This window comes from Dasypus novemcinctus, chromosome 24 (assembly GCF_030445035.2).
Source record: "Dasypus novemcinctus isolate mDasNov1 chromosome 24, mDasNov1.1.hap2, whole genome shotgun sequence".
NCBI lineage: Eukaryota > Metazoa > Chordata > Mammalia > Cingulata > Dasypodidae > Dasypus > Dasypus novemcinctus.
The window spans coordinates 42192789-42210792 of NC_080696.1; the positions used below are offsets into that span (position 1 = coordinate 42192789).

General features: G+C 37.4%; 1 protein-coding gene across 13 annotated transcripts in view; it reads left to right on the plus strand.

Annotated features, from left to right (window-relative positions):
* The window catches only part of RALGAPB (Ral GTPase activating protein non-catalytic subunit beta), a 111855-nt gene extending 94931 nt beyond the window's left edge, over nt 1–16924 (plus strand). For all 13 annotated transcript variants that reach the window (XM_058287075.2, XM_058287076.2, XM_004482262.5 and 10 more), the window contains 7 exons: nt 2573–2738; nt 5403–5525; nt 7104–7240; nt 10502–10610; nt 14127–14205; nt 15975–16123; nt 16624–16924. In XM_058287075.2, the coding sequence (XP_058143058.1) occupies nt 2573–2738; nt 5403–5525; nt 7104–7240; nt 10502–10610; nt 14127–14205; nt 15975–16123; nt 16624–16817 (957 nt within the window). In that variant the 3' untranslated portion in view covers nt 16818–16924. The remainder of the gene's footprint in view (nt 1–2572; nt 2739–5402; nt 5526–7103; nt 7241–10501; nt 10611–14126; nt 14206–15974; nt 16124–16623) is intronic.
* The last annotated feature ends 1080 nt before the right edge of the window (nt 16925–18004 follow it).

Sequence of the window (18004 nt, forward strand, 5' to 3'; positions counted from 1 at the left end):
AAAAACATAAGACCAAGTAAAATATATTTGGATACAGCAACTACAAACTAAAAGATGAAGAAAAATACAGGTGAGAGTGGAAACTGAGAGGAAGTGGCAGGAGATTTCACTTTTCTGTTGGAAATGAACAGTTGAAATGTGGAATAGGCGGGCAGTTACTGATTGTGATTAGGAAACAGCCAAAGGAAGATTTGTATTCAGATGTGCAAGGCACTGTGAGTGACACTATGTTCTTAAAAACTTTTACTGTAATCACTGTATGACCATTCATTCATAGGCTAATCAAATTGAACACTCCTTAAAAAATTTACCAAAGTCACAAAGTGTTTATGTACGTTAGATGCAGTATTTGGAAATTAGTGGTGAGTTACTAGAAAATGAGATTGATTTCTGAGAAAGTTTTTCTCATTTTATGTTATTACTTCAATAAGTATTTGTTAAGTGTCTGCTGTTAGGTGCCAGGGTTTCTAGTGAACAAGATCTATAAGGTTTCTGGCCCCCTACAACTAATGTCAAGAGGGGAAGACATGATTGAATAAGTATCTGTAGTGAAGTATGATAATAAGGGCATCAAAGCATGTTACAGGAACCATAACACAAACCTGATCTAGTTTTAACAAGGTATCGTGGGGGAAAAGACATTTAAGCTGATATTTTGGTATGCATTGATGATAGGTTAAAAAAACAAAGTAGATTGTTACTGAAAGAGTAATAGCATGTACAAAAGCCTGGAGGAAAGGAGAAAGGAGGCATCTTCACCAGAGAGGTTTTTTATGGAGTCCAATATGCTTACACCTTGGAGAAGTGGAGTGATAATAGCCAGAGATGAAAACTGGAGGACTCCTAAGTTTTTCAGAAGAACCTCAGTAAATTTGGGCTAATTGCAGGAGTCTGTTTTGAAACAAATCAAACGAGAATAATGGGACCATTTTTCTCCTGCCTGTAGAAGAAGAGGACACAAACCCTTGAAACAACCCTAAACTAACTTACTTCCCATTAAGTTTCTGAGGGTTGAGGGTATCTAGAAAACCATAAAGGTTCCCTGGGGCCTCCTTTGGAATGACTGAGGTCTGCTTTTCCTAGCCACAAGGTAGATTTAGGTTAATTTCTGACTACCAGCAGGTGGTCTGAGAGTTGAATTTGACTCACTTATTGCTTCTTGACTAAGTTTTCAGAAATTGTTTTTTTAAAATTTCACTTCTAAATAAAAAATATAATTGAAAAATGTACCTGGAAAAAACTGGAACTGGGTGTCAATTCAATTTCCTGGCATTTATAAGAATACGAAGGAATACAAGTAAACTAGTTAAGTATGTATACATCTAAAGAGATTGATTCAGCATTTAAGACACAATGACATGGATGGTGCCCAGTGGATTGAGAAGTAATGGGTATAATATACCATATTTCAACTTTAGTGGGCCTCTTTATGGTCTTGACAACGTAGGTTAGCATTGCATGAACTAAAATCAGTAATTTCGAAACAGTGTTCTGTGGACCGGCTGCATGAATCACAGTTGCTTGGAGGGGGAAAACTTTTAAAATTGGTGATACTAGGATCCTACCCCTGCTGATTGTAAGTAATGTAGAAGGTCTGGAGTGGGCCTAGGGCATCTTATTTTTTAAGAAATTCCTCAATTGGTTTGGATATACTCCTCCCCATCTTTAATTTTTAATTTGGAGATGGATTTCTCATTTTCCTTCTTTTAGAACAGATTTTTCAACATCAGCACTATTGATATTTTGGGCAAGATAATTCTTTGTTGTTGTGACTGTCCTGTGAATTGTAGTATTTTTAGCAGCATCCTTATCTTACCCATTAGTTGCCAGTAGTGCCCCATCAGTGTGGTAACCAAAAATGTTTTCAGACATTGTCACATGTCCACTGGAGGGCAAAATTGCACCCAGTTGAAAATCAGGGACTGTTCTTTCTGAAGCAAGTTGTCAAGCCCCCAGGTATTACAGTTAGTACTTAGTATAAAGGAAAGAACCTTTTGGTCACATTATTTTTGCAGGAATGGCAGACTCATATCTATTTTTCCTTTCTTTGGTCTAAAAGAAGGATAGTTTCAGACTAATTAATTATACCTAATTTTTATTGACTTTTTAATAGGTTTGTACTTTTTATAGTACGTGTCAAGATTTGTTATTAATCACATAATCTCACATTAACCAGACTGTAAACTCTGTGACTGCAGAGACATAGTATCTTTTGTTTACTGCTTAGTACTATGTCTGTATCAATAATTGTTTTGCCAGGGAGGGAGCTAAGGGTTTTACTTGAATTGTATAATTTAATCTTCATATACATTATTATTATCCCTGTTTTACAGATGAAGAAACTGAGACTTAGTGAGGTTAAGAAACTTGCCCAAGACCAAGTCAGGATTTGAACCCAAATCTAACCACCAAGTTCACTTGCATTCTGAACTACAGTGCTTTATTTCCAAGTTCATTCTGAGTTTAAATTTGATTTGTCAGAAGTTTCTGAGCTAACCAATTTTTATGAAGATTTATTTTGATATGCTCTTTTGTTTCCTTCTTAATAGCTGATGATTGGTATGTATTTCAGATTTTAAAGAATGTGGAGTCTTCCAGAAGTGTTCAGCCACATTTCCTAGAATTTTTGCTTTCCCTTGGCTGGTCAGTAGATGTGGGCAGGCACCCTGGTTGGACTGGGCATGTTTCCACAAGTTGGTCTATTAACAGTTGTGATGATGGTGAAACATCTGAACAAGGTAAAACTCATAATGGTCATTGGTTTTTTTTCTTGTTTTGTTACTCTTGATTTTTTCCCCTTTACATTGAGCTTGTAGTCTTATTTCAAAAACAAAACCACACAGGAATATAAAAGTTTCTGTCCTTAATCCCAATTCTCACAGGGAATCACTTAATAATAGTTGACATATTCTTCCAGAATTCTCCATGTATATGAAATATACATATGTATATATGATTGTATGTATGTGTATATATGTGTGAATATATGTATACGTGTGTGTGTATATAATGGGTATGACTAATATAAAATTAATGGCTTAATTATCATAAGACTGGTAAGTCTAATTTTATAGTATTAGTGAACAAATTCAATTTCCTATAAAAGTATTCTAATAATTATAGGCTATCCATAAGAAACAATATATACTGTTTCCTAACAAGCATGGTTAGTCTAACAAATAATTTTCTGTAACACGTGTGTTTTATGGACTGTGGGTATCAAAGATTCATGTAAAAGCTACATTTTGGGGCTATTGTATAAAAATCTTTGTAGTTAACAGCTGTGAGAAAGTCTTGCCCTTCTCTACTTATTCTCTTGAAGAACTGTAATCATGATGAAAAGTACCAAAGCAAGTATAAATTTAAACTTAAGATCCTTACCCTACTTAGCTAATGTTCTTTGTTCCTGTATCCATTGCTTTGAATTATCCAAGTCCTTGTGTCAACACAATTATACCCTTTCAAGGTTTCTCCTTAAGTACTATTGTAATTTGCAACCTGTAGTTTCTTTTCATTTCTACTAAGACTGAAAGTATTTGGGAATCTGCTGTTATTTTTTATTTTTATTATTTTTTAATTTTTACTTTTTTTGAGGTACCAGAACTGGGGATTGAACCTGGTACCTCACACGTGGGAAGCTGGCGCTCAACTACTGGGCCACATTGGCTCCCCTGAGTTGGTTTTTTCATTTGTTTGCTGGTTATTTGTCTTGTTTGTTTGTTCTAGAAGGCACCGGAGACCAAACCCGGGACCTCCCATGTGGGAAGCAGGCACGCAACCCCTTGAGCCACATCTGCTCCCTAAATATACTGTGATTTTTATTTCCACATAACTTTGTACATATGCTTGAGTGTTTCTGTAGGGTAAATTCCCATAAGTAGAGTTGTTAATTCAAAGAATAGGTACATTTTTCATTTTGACGAATAGAAGCTTATGGTTGCAAATAACAGGAAACTTGACCCTAACTGGCTTAGATTTTGAAGTTCTTTTGTTGCCTCATGTAAAGGTGAAAATTCCGCAGGTTAGTGTAGGTTTTTGGTGTCATTTGATCAGCACTCCTGTTTTTTCTGTCTTTTTCTTTTAACTGTGCTCTCCGTACATTGGTTTTGTCTCCATCCTGGCTTCTCTAATAGTGCAAAAAGGCAGTTTCAGTCTTTACATTCACATACTACACTATCCTGAAGAGGAGAGATTAACTGGATCTCAGAATCTCCTAACTCCCCAAATCATGAGCTACACAGTGATGAAATCACCCTGAACTCATATCTGTGACAAAAGAGGTGGAATGAGCTTTATTTAGAGACAGCTATAGACAAGTTAGAGCTGGTATAAAGGATCAATCCCACCGATGCTTCATGACTGCTTTTGAGTGGGAGTGGGGTAAAGTAGGAGTTGGGTAGTATCCACAGTGTATACTACAGTAGGTACAAAGTTGCCTTCCCAAAGGCTAAACCAGGAGTCAGCAAACTACAGCACATGCCTATTTTTGTAAATAAAGTTGTTTTGGAACTCATTTACACTCTCTTGTTTTTATGTGCTATCACTGCTGTCAACTGTAACAGAGTTGGGTAGTCATACCAGAGACTGACCTGCGAAGCTTAAAGTGTTTACTATCTGGCCCTTTACAGAAAAAGTTTGCTAACCCCTAGTCTAAACTTCCTGTTTGCCATAACCTCTTCAACATTAGGTATCATTTCCTCTCTGTTAGGTGAGAAAATTTCTATTTTTAATTATTAAATGTGAGCATTTTTTCATATTTTCTTTCACTCTTGAGAACTGCTTGCTATATTCTCTGCTCAGTTTTTTAATGTGTTGGCACTCATTTTAATTAGCTCTCAGAAGTGTTTCTTTAGTTAATCCAGTCTTGCTAGTGCTGGTTTAGAGAAGATGCTATTACTAAAACTGCCTGTACGGTTTTATATCAGATCACCACGCACTGGGGGAGGCATAAGCAGAATTGAGTGGCAATAGAGAGAGTCCGGGGACAGCGGTGCCTTGAAAGCAGGAGTACAGGCACAGACATCCCACTCCAACTCCCTTCAGAGGGACTGCCATGGGCTTCTTTCTTTTGATTATTACCAATTGTTCAAAAAGAATCCTCCCTCAACTGCCTCATACAAATGAGCTAAAGGCCTGATTAGCAAATCAGGAGAGGTTTGATTTAGTGTAGTTTCAGAAACTATGAAATTAAGATTTTATCATTTAAAGCCAGTGTAAAGGTGTTAATGCACATTTATGTTATATTATTCTTATATACTAATTGGTTCTAATTGGAAATATACTTTCTACTATTTATTTTTCTTATTTTATTAACCAGTTAAAATTTTATTAAGAAGGATGGTTGACATGATACTGGATTTTCCCACTTTTTGAAGGAGTGATGTAGTGTTTCTTGTTCCTAGATGAAGTAATTTCCTCTGAAGATGTTGGGGCTAGCATTTTCAATGGACAGAAGAAGGTGCTGTATTATGCCGATGCCCTTACAGAAATAGCTTTTGTGGTTCCTTCTCCTGTGGAGTCCTTAAGTAAGAATGTTTTTTGTATAATGTTGTTTAAGTGTCTATTTTTACATTCACACCAGTGAACAATTGTGAAATATTGTTGCATTGGAAGCAATTTTGAAATCTTCTAAGACTTAATAACTATTAGATTTTGTAAAGGTACAAGATATCTCCTCTTAACTTTCTTACGGTAAGTGAAGAGGAATATACTACCTTTCTAATAATTATCTTGAAATGGTAAAGGAGTCCTACTTCATCTAATTTCTGGTCTTTCTTTAACCTAATTGGTTTTCAGTCAGTTCATTTCTTTAATTACTTCTCTGTTTCCATGGGAATGCCTTTATATGGTACTTTATAGAATCCTACATCTAGAAGAACCCCATGATGGCATCTGGCTGATCATCTTAACACTGAGCAGGAGAAATTTAATCAGCCTAGAAAAGATGGCAATCAAGACTGTTTTTTTTAAGGATAGAGAATAGATAATTACTTCTTAGTCTGAACTCGGTCTTGTTTGCCTAGAACCTTTCCATTTTGGAAAGTATGCCTGTTTCCTCTTGCTTGACAGTAGGTGAAGAACTTTGCCTCCTTCTATAGTGAGACTATTATTCATAAGATGGGAGACTGTATATCACCTTTTCACAGTCTCATTTCCTGGCTTACGATTTTTTCTTGTGCTTTCCCTTGGCAGTTTCCTAACCTTTGTACTCGGACCCTTGAATTTCTTTCCCTAGGCCCTCCCTGTCTCAGACTCTGAGCCAGTTGTGTCCCTGGCAGGATGGGCCTTCCATTGTCTAGGTCAGTATCCTAGCAGCTACTTGTCTTTGTGTCAAGGCTGTGATCTACCAGGCCACATCTGTACTGTATGGGCAGAGTCCCTGCCTGGTTTCTCTGGCCCGGCCTGTTTGCACCAAACAACTCCTCCTGCCTGGGCTAGATCCACGTCCTTGCACTGTATTTCCCACCATGGGATCTTTGCCTCCTGTGATGAAACATCCCATATGCCAACTGTACCCCTGCTCCAACCAAATTCCTCCTGTGTCTTAATATTTGTATTCACTTGGGTTTTGTTTCGTTTTTATTCTCTGGGTGCTTGTCTCCAAACAGATTATTCCTTACCCACAGAGGATATCTTCTCTAGTTCTTGGATGCTCCATGCCTACTTGGTAGAGTACATATATCAATGAATTTAAAATCAAAATATTTAAGAGAATAACAGATGAATTCTATTATATTCTACATCTGAAAAGTCAGATATTTTTTGGTCTTGTCTTAATTACTCTCTAGAGCAAGGTGTGGTAAACTGTGGCCCACAGGCCAAATTCAGCCCACTAGGAGTAATTTTTATGTTTTTGAAGGATTGTGGGGAAAGAAAAATTTACAAAGAATAAACAATGGAGATTTATACAGCCAGCAAAACCTAAAATATTTACTTCCTCATCTTTTACAGAAAAAGTTTGCCAACCCTTGCTCTAGAGGCAGTGCTTTGTTTATGTAACTCAAATTAGACTAGTTAGCATAATTAAACACTTTTGTTCCACAGAAGTAGGAGGTATTATAATTGACTCTTTTTTCTTTTTTTTTTTTTTTTTAATGACATAGCTGATTCATTGGAAAGTAACATCTCAGATCAAGATAGCGATTCAAATATGGATCTTATGCCAGGAATTTTAAAACAGCCATCCCTGACGCTTGAGCTTTTCCCCAATCATACAGACAATCTTAATTCCTCACAGAGGGTAAGTCAATTTGTTGGTATAGCTCCAAAAAAATATAGTGAAATAGTAGAAACTTAGAATCATGGTGAAAACCTTTTAACTTTAACCCAGAGAGTAAAGGTGAGTACTGATTCATTAGTAACTTAATTAAGATTTATTTTTATTTTTCTCCTCCTCCCCTTTGTCTGCTCTCTGTGTCCTTTTGCTTTGTGTTCTTCTGCATCCATTTGCGTTCTTCTCAGGCAGCGCTAGGAATCTGTGTCTTTTTGTTCCGTCATCTTGCTGTGTCAACCTTCCATAGGTGCGGTGCCACTTTGGGGCAGGCTGCGTTTTTCATGTGGGGCAGCTCTCCTTGCGGGATGCAATCCTTGCACATGGGGCACCTCTCTGTGGGGGGCACTCCTTGCATGTGGCAGTGCTGCACATGGGCCAGCTCGCCACATGGGCCAGGAGGCCCTGGGTATCAAACCCTGAACCTCCTATAAGGTAGGCGGATGCTCTATCAGTTGATCCACGTCTGCTTCCCAATAACTTAATTTTTTAAAACAAAATTCTCACTATTTTATTTTTTTAAAGACTCTAACAAGTAGTTTCATTCTAAGATAGCCTTTGTTGTTTTCCTTGATTTAGCCATTCTGATAAATTGCATGCTTGGTCCTTCACCCATTCTTTCCCACGCCTAGGTTTTTATTCAAGTCCCTGAAGTGTGCACTAAAGTCAAATCAATGTTTATTTATTCCATATCTTTAATCATGGAATGCTCAATTTATGTCTGACCTTATACAAATGATAGCATTTTGGAGAGTAGCTCAGTATATGAATAAATGCACCAAGTAAGGCAGACAGCAGCTACTACAACAGAGGGCTTTTGCTGTTATACTTTTTTCTTACCCTATCAGATGTTATTTCTTTGTTATCTGTATTTTTCCCCTCAATTACCTCTTAAATCATTACTAGGAAACAATCAAGTAAGTGGTAGCCAGAGTGCAGCATCAGTTCATAAGTGTAAGAACAAATAATAAAACACAACTGAAAGCTAAACTTGACTGAAGCCATTCTTCTGTTGTATAGAATTAATTTGGCTCCTTCCGCAGTGAAAATTATTTTTAATAAAAGTATATGCTTTAAAAGAGCATGGGAGGGGAAGTGGATGTAGCTCAGTGGTTGCGCATCTGCCTCCACATAAAAAGTCTTAGGTTTAATCCCCAGTACCTCCTAAAAAAGAAAGAAAGAAAGAAAAGAGTATGAGAGAGGTTTTCGTCTTTCTTGGGGGGAAAATAATAAAAATTTTATAAGACTCTCTGAGATTGATTTGAAAATCAGGAGTTTCTATATTAAAAAAAGATTCCACAGAACAGTTTGGAAATGAACAAGTTGGTTCTCTGGTAATGCAAGAGTTTAGCCAGTTCTCTCTACTATTCAGTGATTGACTGCCCTTTTATTCATTTTTTGAATTTCAGGATAATTTTTTCCAGAGAATAGTAAATCTGGAATAAATAAAAATTACCATGTTTTTATTTATCATTTATACTTTGCATGCTGCTACCAAACTAAAAAATGAAAAATCATATTATCTCAGAAGTAGCAGTTGACAAAAATTCAATACTCATTCATGACAAGAACTCTTGGCGAACTATGCATAAAAGAGAGCTTCCTCAACCTGATAAAGGGTATATAGCTAACATTATACTTATACATTATTCATTATTCTTGAATGTTTTTCTCCTGAAATTGAGAACAAGGCAAGGATGTCCACTGTCACCACTGGAGGTCCCATGCAGAAAAGTAAGGCAAGAAAAAGAAATAAAATTAGAAGAGAAAGACCTTGGAAAGAAGTTTGCAAGATTGTGTTGAAAAGTACTTGGCGGGGAGTGTTTGAGGACCATCCAGTTTGGGCAATATTGTGTTTTGGTCATTTCAGTTCATTGATATATTTAAGAGAAGAATGGTAATATAAGAAATCTAAACTCAACATAGCAGATGTTGCTAAGAACCCAAGAAGGAAGAGGTTTGAAAGTAGTAGAGATGTTCTTGCAAGTGACTGCTGTTGCAGAATAGCTCCAGAAAGGGCCCAAAGGAGATCTGCATGATAAAGGAGGTCAGATAGCTCAGTGGTTAAGAACACAAGCTTTGTAGTCTTGAGTCCTAAATTCAGCCAGTTGTTAGTGTGGCTTTGGGCAAGTTTTTTAACCTTCCATAAAGGGCGATAATATTACCTATGCCATCAGATGGTGGTGAGATTAAATGGAATGCTGTAAAATGTTTGTCACAGTGCTTGGTATAGAGCAAGTACTCAGTGAATCATAGCTGTTCTTATACTGGCAGTTCTTTGGATAAGAAAATTCACAAATTCAGAAACATGTCTTTCTGGATAATTGTGAATACCTTGAAAGCTGCTTATGATTTTAAGTCTCTGAGGGTGGCTGGATGTCTGTTCTAGTTTGGGGGAATTTCTTGGTCTGAGTCATTCTCTGCAGCTAGAATAGAGACAGAATCTGAGGCCCTTACTATTTTCTCTGGCCATCTGATAAAAAGTCTTGTATATTTCTGTATTAATAAGTTTTATTTTTAAAATTAAACTTATAGTATTCTACCCTGCTGTGCCCATGAGCTTTTTTTTTAGGACTTTAGCACATACTCATCTCTACTGCATCCCCTAAAAGTGGTGGGGCTCAGTTTGCTGAACGGGAGTCACGTAGTCCTAATGGCCTGCAAAGAAACAGTAAGGCCGGTTGGGGGAAGGGGGAACAGGGAGGCCAGACTGCATGACAGTGAAGGCCCAAGCAACTCTTTTCTTTCTGCAGACAAGGAAAAATTAGTTAGGTGTAGATTGTAGTAGAAAATATTTGGTCTGGGCATAGGAAAAACTTGGGGATGGGCCAATTTAGGGAGGTGGCATCTTAGATGTTAGGATCCCCAAAATAGTGCTGTCACTGTGGTGGGGAAAGTATATATTGCCTTCAATCACAGAGATAGACTGACATCTCTTAAACTCTTCATTAAGACATTGCATGTAATTAGCCATTGTCTTATAATTTTCAGTATTCCTTATTTTGTTTCCCTTTGACAATTTTAGACCTTCATTTCCTTGTTAAGGGTTGAGACTGATAAGGAAGAACTTTTTTGCAAATGTATTTCATGCTTTTTTCCCAGACTGATTTCCATAACACTCTCTCTCTCTGTCTCTCTCATCACTGGTCATCTTGATAAATGCATTACTGGGTAGTTTTACTAAGTCAACTCTTTTTTTTCTCCTCTTCTGCTTTTCTCTGTCTCATATAGCTCAGTCCCAGTTCCAGAATGAAGAAGCTGCCTCATGGTCGCCCTGTGCCTCCCCTGGGACCTGAGACCAGAGTTTCTGTAGTCTGGGTGGAGCGCTATGATGATATAGGTACTGTATGAGAATTTTTAAAATGATTTTAAGCTTTTTTTATTGAAGTTATCATTTATACATGAACATACATAAACAAGTATAATGAAAGTTGTGAACTTAGAAAGCAAACATGCATATCTTCATATAGGGCTCCCATACATCACCCCACTACCAACACCTTGCATTGTTGTGAAAAAAATTGTTACAAACTATAAAAGAGCATAATCAAAATATTACTACTAACCATAGCCAATATCTTACAATTGATGTATTTTCCCCCAATCCACCCTGTTATTAATACCCTGTATTAGTATTAAATACTTGTTATTGTTCATGAGAGAAAATTTTTGTATTTGTACTATTAACCACAGTTCCACCATAAGATTCCTTTTGTTATACAGTCCTATGCTTTATACAGTCCATTCAGAGTGTACATTCAGTGGCTTTCATTTTTGTCACAAGTTGGATTGTCATCACCTCAGTCAATTTTAGAACATTTTCATTACTCCAAAAGGAAAACTCTCATACCCCTTTTTACGCCACCCCCCCCCATTGTCCTAGAATTGCTATATCTTCTTTACCATTGCTGCAGAAATATTACAATATTACTGTTAACTATCATCCATAAGTTATATAGTTGTAATTTTCTCAAAACTGGAGTAAAATGACAGTGACTTCTAATTTATGTAAAAGGAGGGGCAGGGAAGCAGATGTGGCTCAAGTGATTGGGCTCCTGTCTACCATATAGGAGGTCCAGGGTTCAATTCCTGGGGCCTCCTGTTGAAGGCAAACTGGGCTGCGTGGCGAACTGGCCTGAGCAGAGAGCTGGCCCATGCAGAGTGCTCGCCCAGAGAGCTGGCCCGCGTGGAGTCCTGACCTGTGTGGAGCAAGATGGCACAGCAAGGTGATGAAACAAAAAGAAACACAGAGGAAAAACAGTAAGAAACACAGCAGACCAGGTCACTGAGGTGGCGCAAGAGATTGAGCACCTCTCTTCTCTCCAGAAGGTCCCAGGATTGGTTCCTGGTGCCACCTAACGAGAAGACAAGCAGACACAGAAGAACACACAGCAAATGGACACAGCAGACAGCGAGCACAAAACAACCCAGGCGGGGGTGGAATAAATAAATAAATCTTTTAAAAAATAAGTAAATAAAGAGAGAGGCCGCTCAGTGAAGAGCTGAGACTGCAGCTCAGCAAACCTAGGTTTGAATCCCAGCTTCACCACTTACTCTTCTTTAAGTTTGAGATTACTCATCTGTTAAATGGGGGCAGTTTTGGCACTTGTTTCCTTGTTGTGAAGATTTAATGAGACTAACCTTTAACTGTTCATGTTTGGTATCACAGTTATTGGCTTATTGCCACTTGGTCCCACTGCATGTTTTCAGATTCATATAAAAGTAATTGCAGTTTTGCATTGTTGAAATTTGCCATTTGATATTGGAATACATTCTTAAATAAATGTGGTTAGTTATACATCATTTCAGTATGCATTTCTCAGTTTGTTTTTTTGCTAGTGATTTATTACTTGCTGTTTATATTTATTTTATTTATTTATTTTTTAAAAGATTTATTTATTTATTTAATTCCTGCCCCTCCCCCGGTTGTCTGTTCTCTGTATCTATTTGCTGCGTCTTGTTTCTTTGTCTGCTTCTGTTGTCGCACAGGAAGTGTGGGCGGCGCCATTCCTGGGCAGGCTGCACTTTCTTTCACGCTGGGCGGCTCTCCTTACAGGGTGCACTCCTTGCTCGTGGGGCTCCCCTATGCGGGGGACACCCCTGCATGACACGGCACTCCTTGCGCGCGTCAGCACTGCGCGTGGGCCAGCTCCACACGGGTCAAGGAGGCCCGGGGTTTGAACTGCGGACCTCCCATGTGGTAGACGGACCGCCCTAACCACTGGGCCAAGTCCGTTTCCCTATATTTATTTTAGACTATGGAAATGATGTTAGACAAAAAGCAAATTCGAGCAATTTTCTTATTTTAGTTCAAAATGGGTCGAAAAGCAACAGAGACAACTTGCAACATCAGCAATGCATTTGGCCCAGGAACTGCTAACAAACCTATAGTGCAGTGGTGGTTCAAGAAGTTTTGCAATGGAGTTGAGAGCCTTGAAGATGAGGAGGGAAGTGTCTGGCCATCAGAAGTTAACAGCAACCAATTGAGAGTTATCATCAAAGCTGATCCTCTTACAACTACACAAGAGGTTGCCAAAGAACTCAACGTCGACCATTCAACCATCGTTTGGTGTTTGAAGCAAACTGGAAGGGTGAAAAGCTCGATAAGTGTGTGCCTCATGAACTGACCGAAAATCAAAGAAATCATTGTTTTGAAGTGTCATTTCTCTTATTCTATGCAACAACAGTGAAGCGTTTCTTGACCAGATTGTGACATGTGATGAAAAGTGGATTTTGTATGACAACCGGTGACAACCAGCTCACTGGTTGAACTGAGAAGAAGTTCCAAAGCACTTTTCAAAGCCAAACTTGCACCAAAAAAAGGTCATGGTCACTGTTTGGTGGTCTGCTGCCAGACTGATGCATTTCAGCTTTCTGAATTCCAGCAAAACCATTACCTCTGAGTAGTATGCTCAACAAATTGATGAGATGCATGAAAAACTGCAACGCCTGCAGCCGGCATTGATCAACAGAAAGGGACCAGTTCTTTTCCACAGTAATGCACTGTCTCATATTGCACAAACAATGCTTCAAAAGTTCACGAATTGGACTGCAAAGTTTTGCCTCATCGGCCGTATTCTCTGACCTCTCGCCAACTGACTAACACTTCTTCAAGCATCTCAACAAGTTTTTGCAGGGAAAATGCTTCCACATCCAGCAGGATATAGAAAATGCTTTCCAAGAGTTCATTGAATCCCGAAGCACAGATTTTTACATTACAGAAATAAACTTATTTCTCATTGGCAAAATGTGTTGATTGTAATGGTTCCTATTTTGATTAATAAATGTGTTTGAGCCTACTTATGATGATTTAAAATTCATGGTCTGAAACTGCAGTTCCTTTTGAATTAACCTAATAGCTCTCAGTCACCCCAGAGCCCCCGGAAAGGGAAAGGGAGAATACTTCATTCACCCTCTCTCAATAGCATTTATTTTAATTGGTCTAGTGCACCTTACTCTGCCTAGTTTTAATGAAAAGTTAATTAGCCCTAAAAAGTTCTAAGTATAAGTTTTTATCATGGTTTTTTATGTAAGCATCATAAGAGCATTAGAGATGCATTCTTATCCTTATCTCATCCAACTCAGAGTGTGCAAAAGTGTGATGGTTACTTTCCAACCAAGTCCTCAAAGACTATAGATTGTGTTCTCTAAAATCCCTCTGCTTTTAATGAACCTAGATAAGTGTTTCTTGAGGGAGTTTTTGTTTGTTTTAATTTGTGGGAAATAGTTGGTGTTATATATAGCACAATCCCTGTGTTTGTTGCCTACCTGCATGAAGAGATTCAGAAATTAGGTTTCCTGTTACTTGTTTGGGAAAAATGGAGATATTAATTGTAATGCTACTTTTTTCTTCTAGAAAACTTTCCTCTCTCAGACCTGATGACAGAGATCAGTACTGGTGTGGAAACAACTGCAAATAGTAGCACTTCTCTGAGGTACACTGTTTTTATTTGCTTGAAGTTTATCAGCATGTTCTTATATTTATAAACATAGATACACCTAGTTTTTAATAATATGTTCATTGCCATTGAATATGAAAAATGAAATGAGGGCAATAAGAAATAAACATAACTAGAACAGAGGAAAAGAATCAGAAAAAGAATTTTTGTAGATAAATATACAATATGATCAAAGTAGCAAGGATTTTTTTAATGGTGTAATTACTATTTTGTGTTTATTGGCAACAAAAAGAAAAATGGAAAAATGGATGGAATTAAGTATTAATGAAAGACCATGATTATAGGGTAGCAGTTTTAGATAGAAATATTCTAACCGAATCATGCACATCACAGAGCTACCCCAAAATTTGATATTTTAACTTTGAGTAAGTTTCTCCTATTAACTTACTCTAATTGAATTTAAGATTAATTTATTCTAACATTGTCATGTTATTGTCAAATGAAGTCAATAAAGATTGTTTATTTTAACATCATTTTTAAAAATTTCTAGAAAGGGCAAGTCATTTTTTAGAACTTTGTTTTCTTATGCTGAAGTATCTAATGTTACCATAATAATAAAATAGTAATAATTCCTAAATATAATCTAACAGCCAGTTCATAGTCAAATTTCTCCACTTTTCCCTAAAATATCTTTTATGGCTGCTTTGTTCAAACTATAATCCACTTCAGAACCATGCATTGTACCTGGTATCAATTTCCTTGATTGTCTTTAATCCAGAATGGTCCTTTTGTGTTTTTCTCCATTACGCTGACTTGCTGAAGAGACTAGAATAGTAGTCATGAGGTAAACTTTGCTTGGACTAGTTTAGGAAAGAACTTTAACTGTCTTTGTAATTTTTTTTTAATTTAATCTTTTTAGGTCAAAAGTTGTCATATAGTTATATGGTTAGACTATAGTATTTGTATTTTATTGGAATGTTAGCAAAGTTTAGAATTTGTCTTGGGACAAGGATTGCTTATAGGATTGATTTTGTTGTTGTTTTTAATTTTGAACATCTGGAAAGATTTGGTTCAGTGTTGCTTTGGCCAAAAAACTTTACCCATAGAAAGAGAGCCTGTTGTGTTGCAAGAGGAAAACTGATGTGTTGCATCATCGTAACATGAGTACCTTCGGATGTGTTAGATATGTCCCTAAATTATGATGTTCTAACTCACTCTTCTCCAAAAGTGCATCTGTTATCCTCTCAGAGACTTCCCAAACATGGCCATTTATCACTTCTTCTGTAAGAGAAGGACACTTAAGCTGACCCAGATCAACAGCCCTTCTCTCTCCTCACAAAATTATATCAGAGATTCCCTTAATGGGCCTAAACTGTATTCCTTCTTCCACTCGTAAGATTGCAGCCTTGACTATAGTAGAATTCACTGCATACTGGCCAGCCCCACTTTGTTGCCTACAAGAGGGAGGAACTAAGTAAGTGAAAGTCCCATAGCTGGTCGCTAAATTTGTAGCTCCCCACAATACATTTCTCTAGCCTTTCCTTCCACCCTGGAACCTCAGTGGTTTTCTGAGCATATTTTCTCAGTCCCCTTTTGTCAGAACCCTGATCCTTATCATGAGCTTTTAGGACCAAGTGTCAGCAGAAGGCTGGCACCATGGGCTTTTAGGAAGTGGATTCTAACATTGACCCATGGCTTTTCTCAAACCATTGCTGGGCACTAAGTTTGCATGCTATTCCTATGTTGTATATAGGGGACTTCTAGTCTTGTGTGTCCAGGTAAAAAGAATCTTGTCTTTTCTTAAGATCTACCACTCTTGAAAAAGAGGTTCCCGTCATCTTCATCCACCCTTTAAACACTGGATTATTCCGGATAAAAATTCAAGGAGCCACTGGGAAGTTTAACATGGTCATCCCTCTTGTGGATGGGATGATCGTCAGCAGACGAGCACTTGGTAAGGTCTACATATGTAACAGGCGGGCTAAAGTTTCTTTTTTCTTTTTCTTTTACATTTTTATTCTTTTTCTTTTACATTTTTATAAATCAAATAGAAGTGCAAGTAAGGAAATGGTGATACTACATAAGTCCCACATATAGAACATATTATGGTTCTTGTTACAAAGGGAGCATATTTTGTTCTGTTTTTTAACTGTTTCACCCAGTGTCAACAGAAGTATAATTTACAAACTTGTAGTATTGGAAAATGAAAATAGCTGTCTGTAATTCAGGGCAGAAATGTCAGACCAGATTTTTCTATTTTTCCTTACATTATATGTTTCTTCTGACAGTTTTATCTTGGTACTCCTATGTCTTTCTCTCTGGAACTAGGTGCCTTGCAACTGGAATTAGTTTGCATATGCAAAGAATAGCTCACCTGAGTAAGGATAGTTCTCCTAGCTGACTAGTTATTAACTTGTTTTTTTAACATTTATTTTTAATCCCTTTCTTTATAAGGTTTTCTAGTGAGGCAGACGGTAATTAATATTTGCAGAAGAAAGAGACTGGAGAGTGATTCCTACAGTCCACCACATGTCCGCCGGAAACAGAAAATTGCTGACATTGTCAATAAGTACCGGAACAAGCAGTTGGAGCCAGAGTTTTATACTTCACTTTTCCAGGAGGTTGGACTCAAGAACTGCAGTTCTTAGACCATTGTCTGTCTAGGACTATTTAACTCCAGTTTGGGGGCTATAATATCAAAGCAAAACTATATGACAGGTAATCACTGTAAAAATAAAAACAAATCACTCTCCAAGAGCTTACTGTTTAATCACCAGAATAGAAGAAACACATCATAAACCCATTTGATAGAAGACTTTCAGCTTTCTAGTGAAATGGGCTCCCAGACACAATCATATTCCTGCTGGTAATGATGATATACATTTTAGCCATAAACTTTCTTTTTAAGGTGAAAATTTTAGTTAAATATAAGCCTTTTCAGGAGAAAGACTTTTATGCATCTCAGTTAAACATGTGCATTGTTAGTATCAACAAATTTGCAAACTAGAAGTTGAAGATAGTTTTATACCTCACTTTTTAGGAGGTTGTGTGCAAAATTAAAATTTGTCTCCAGATCTTTCAGGACATTTAAAAACTCAAAAGGTTTTGATAGCATGGAGGAGAAGGAAGAAAATCTCAGCCTTCTGCTCACTTGTAGATCTTTTGTTGTTCAACTTCCAAACTGGCAAAAAGAAAAGAGCATAAATGTTTTTTGCTCAGATAAGGAGTCTAATATTAAAATATTTCATATTTTCCCTCCACATATCAAAAAGTTGTCAGTCTCATCACTGCACAGAAGATCAGTCTGAAGTTTCAGTTTCTGGGAGACCCAGGAACAGATCTAAAATGGGGGCATGGCCCTGTCCTTTAATGGGGGCACAAATGAAGTTTGTGAAGTTACAAATTATAAGAGAGCAGTGATGCCTCTACTCTCTCCATTGCAGTCCAGCCCCATGATGTAATGATAGGTTAAACATTTTTATTTTTTTGGTAATTTCTTGATTGTGTCAAGAAATGCAAATTTACAACAAGGGTAGAAAATTAACGTGGTTTCATGCATTATCTCTTATTTCAGGACCAAGCTAGAAACAGCAGTAGTATATGAAGGATTCTAATTTGGGATTCAGGAAGTACTCAGCACTAGTAATTCAGATCTCTCCCAGAGAGCTACTGGATTTCATCAAAACTGACAAACATTAATGACTACTTCCTTGGGTAGCTGCCATTAGAAATGGTTGTTGTTGTCATGTTTTTTGGACTTTGCCAACTGAAGGCACAACAAATCCCTGGCAGGGATTTGGAAATACTTTTGTGACCTTGCTGCTATTTTTCTGCC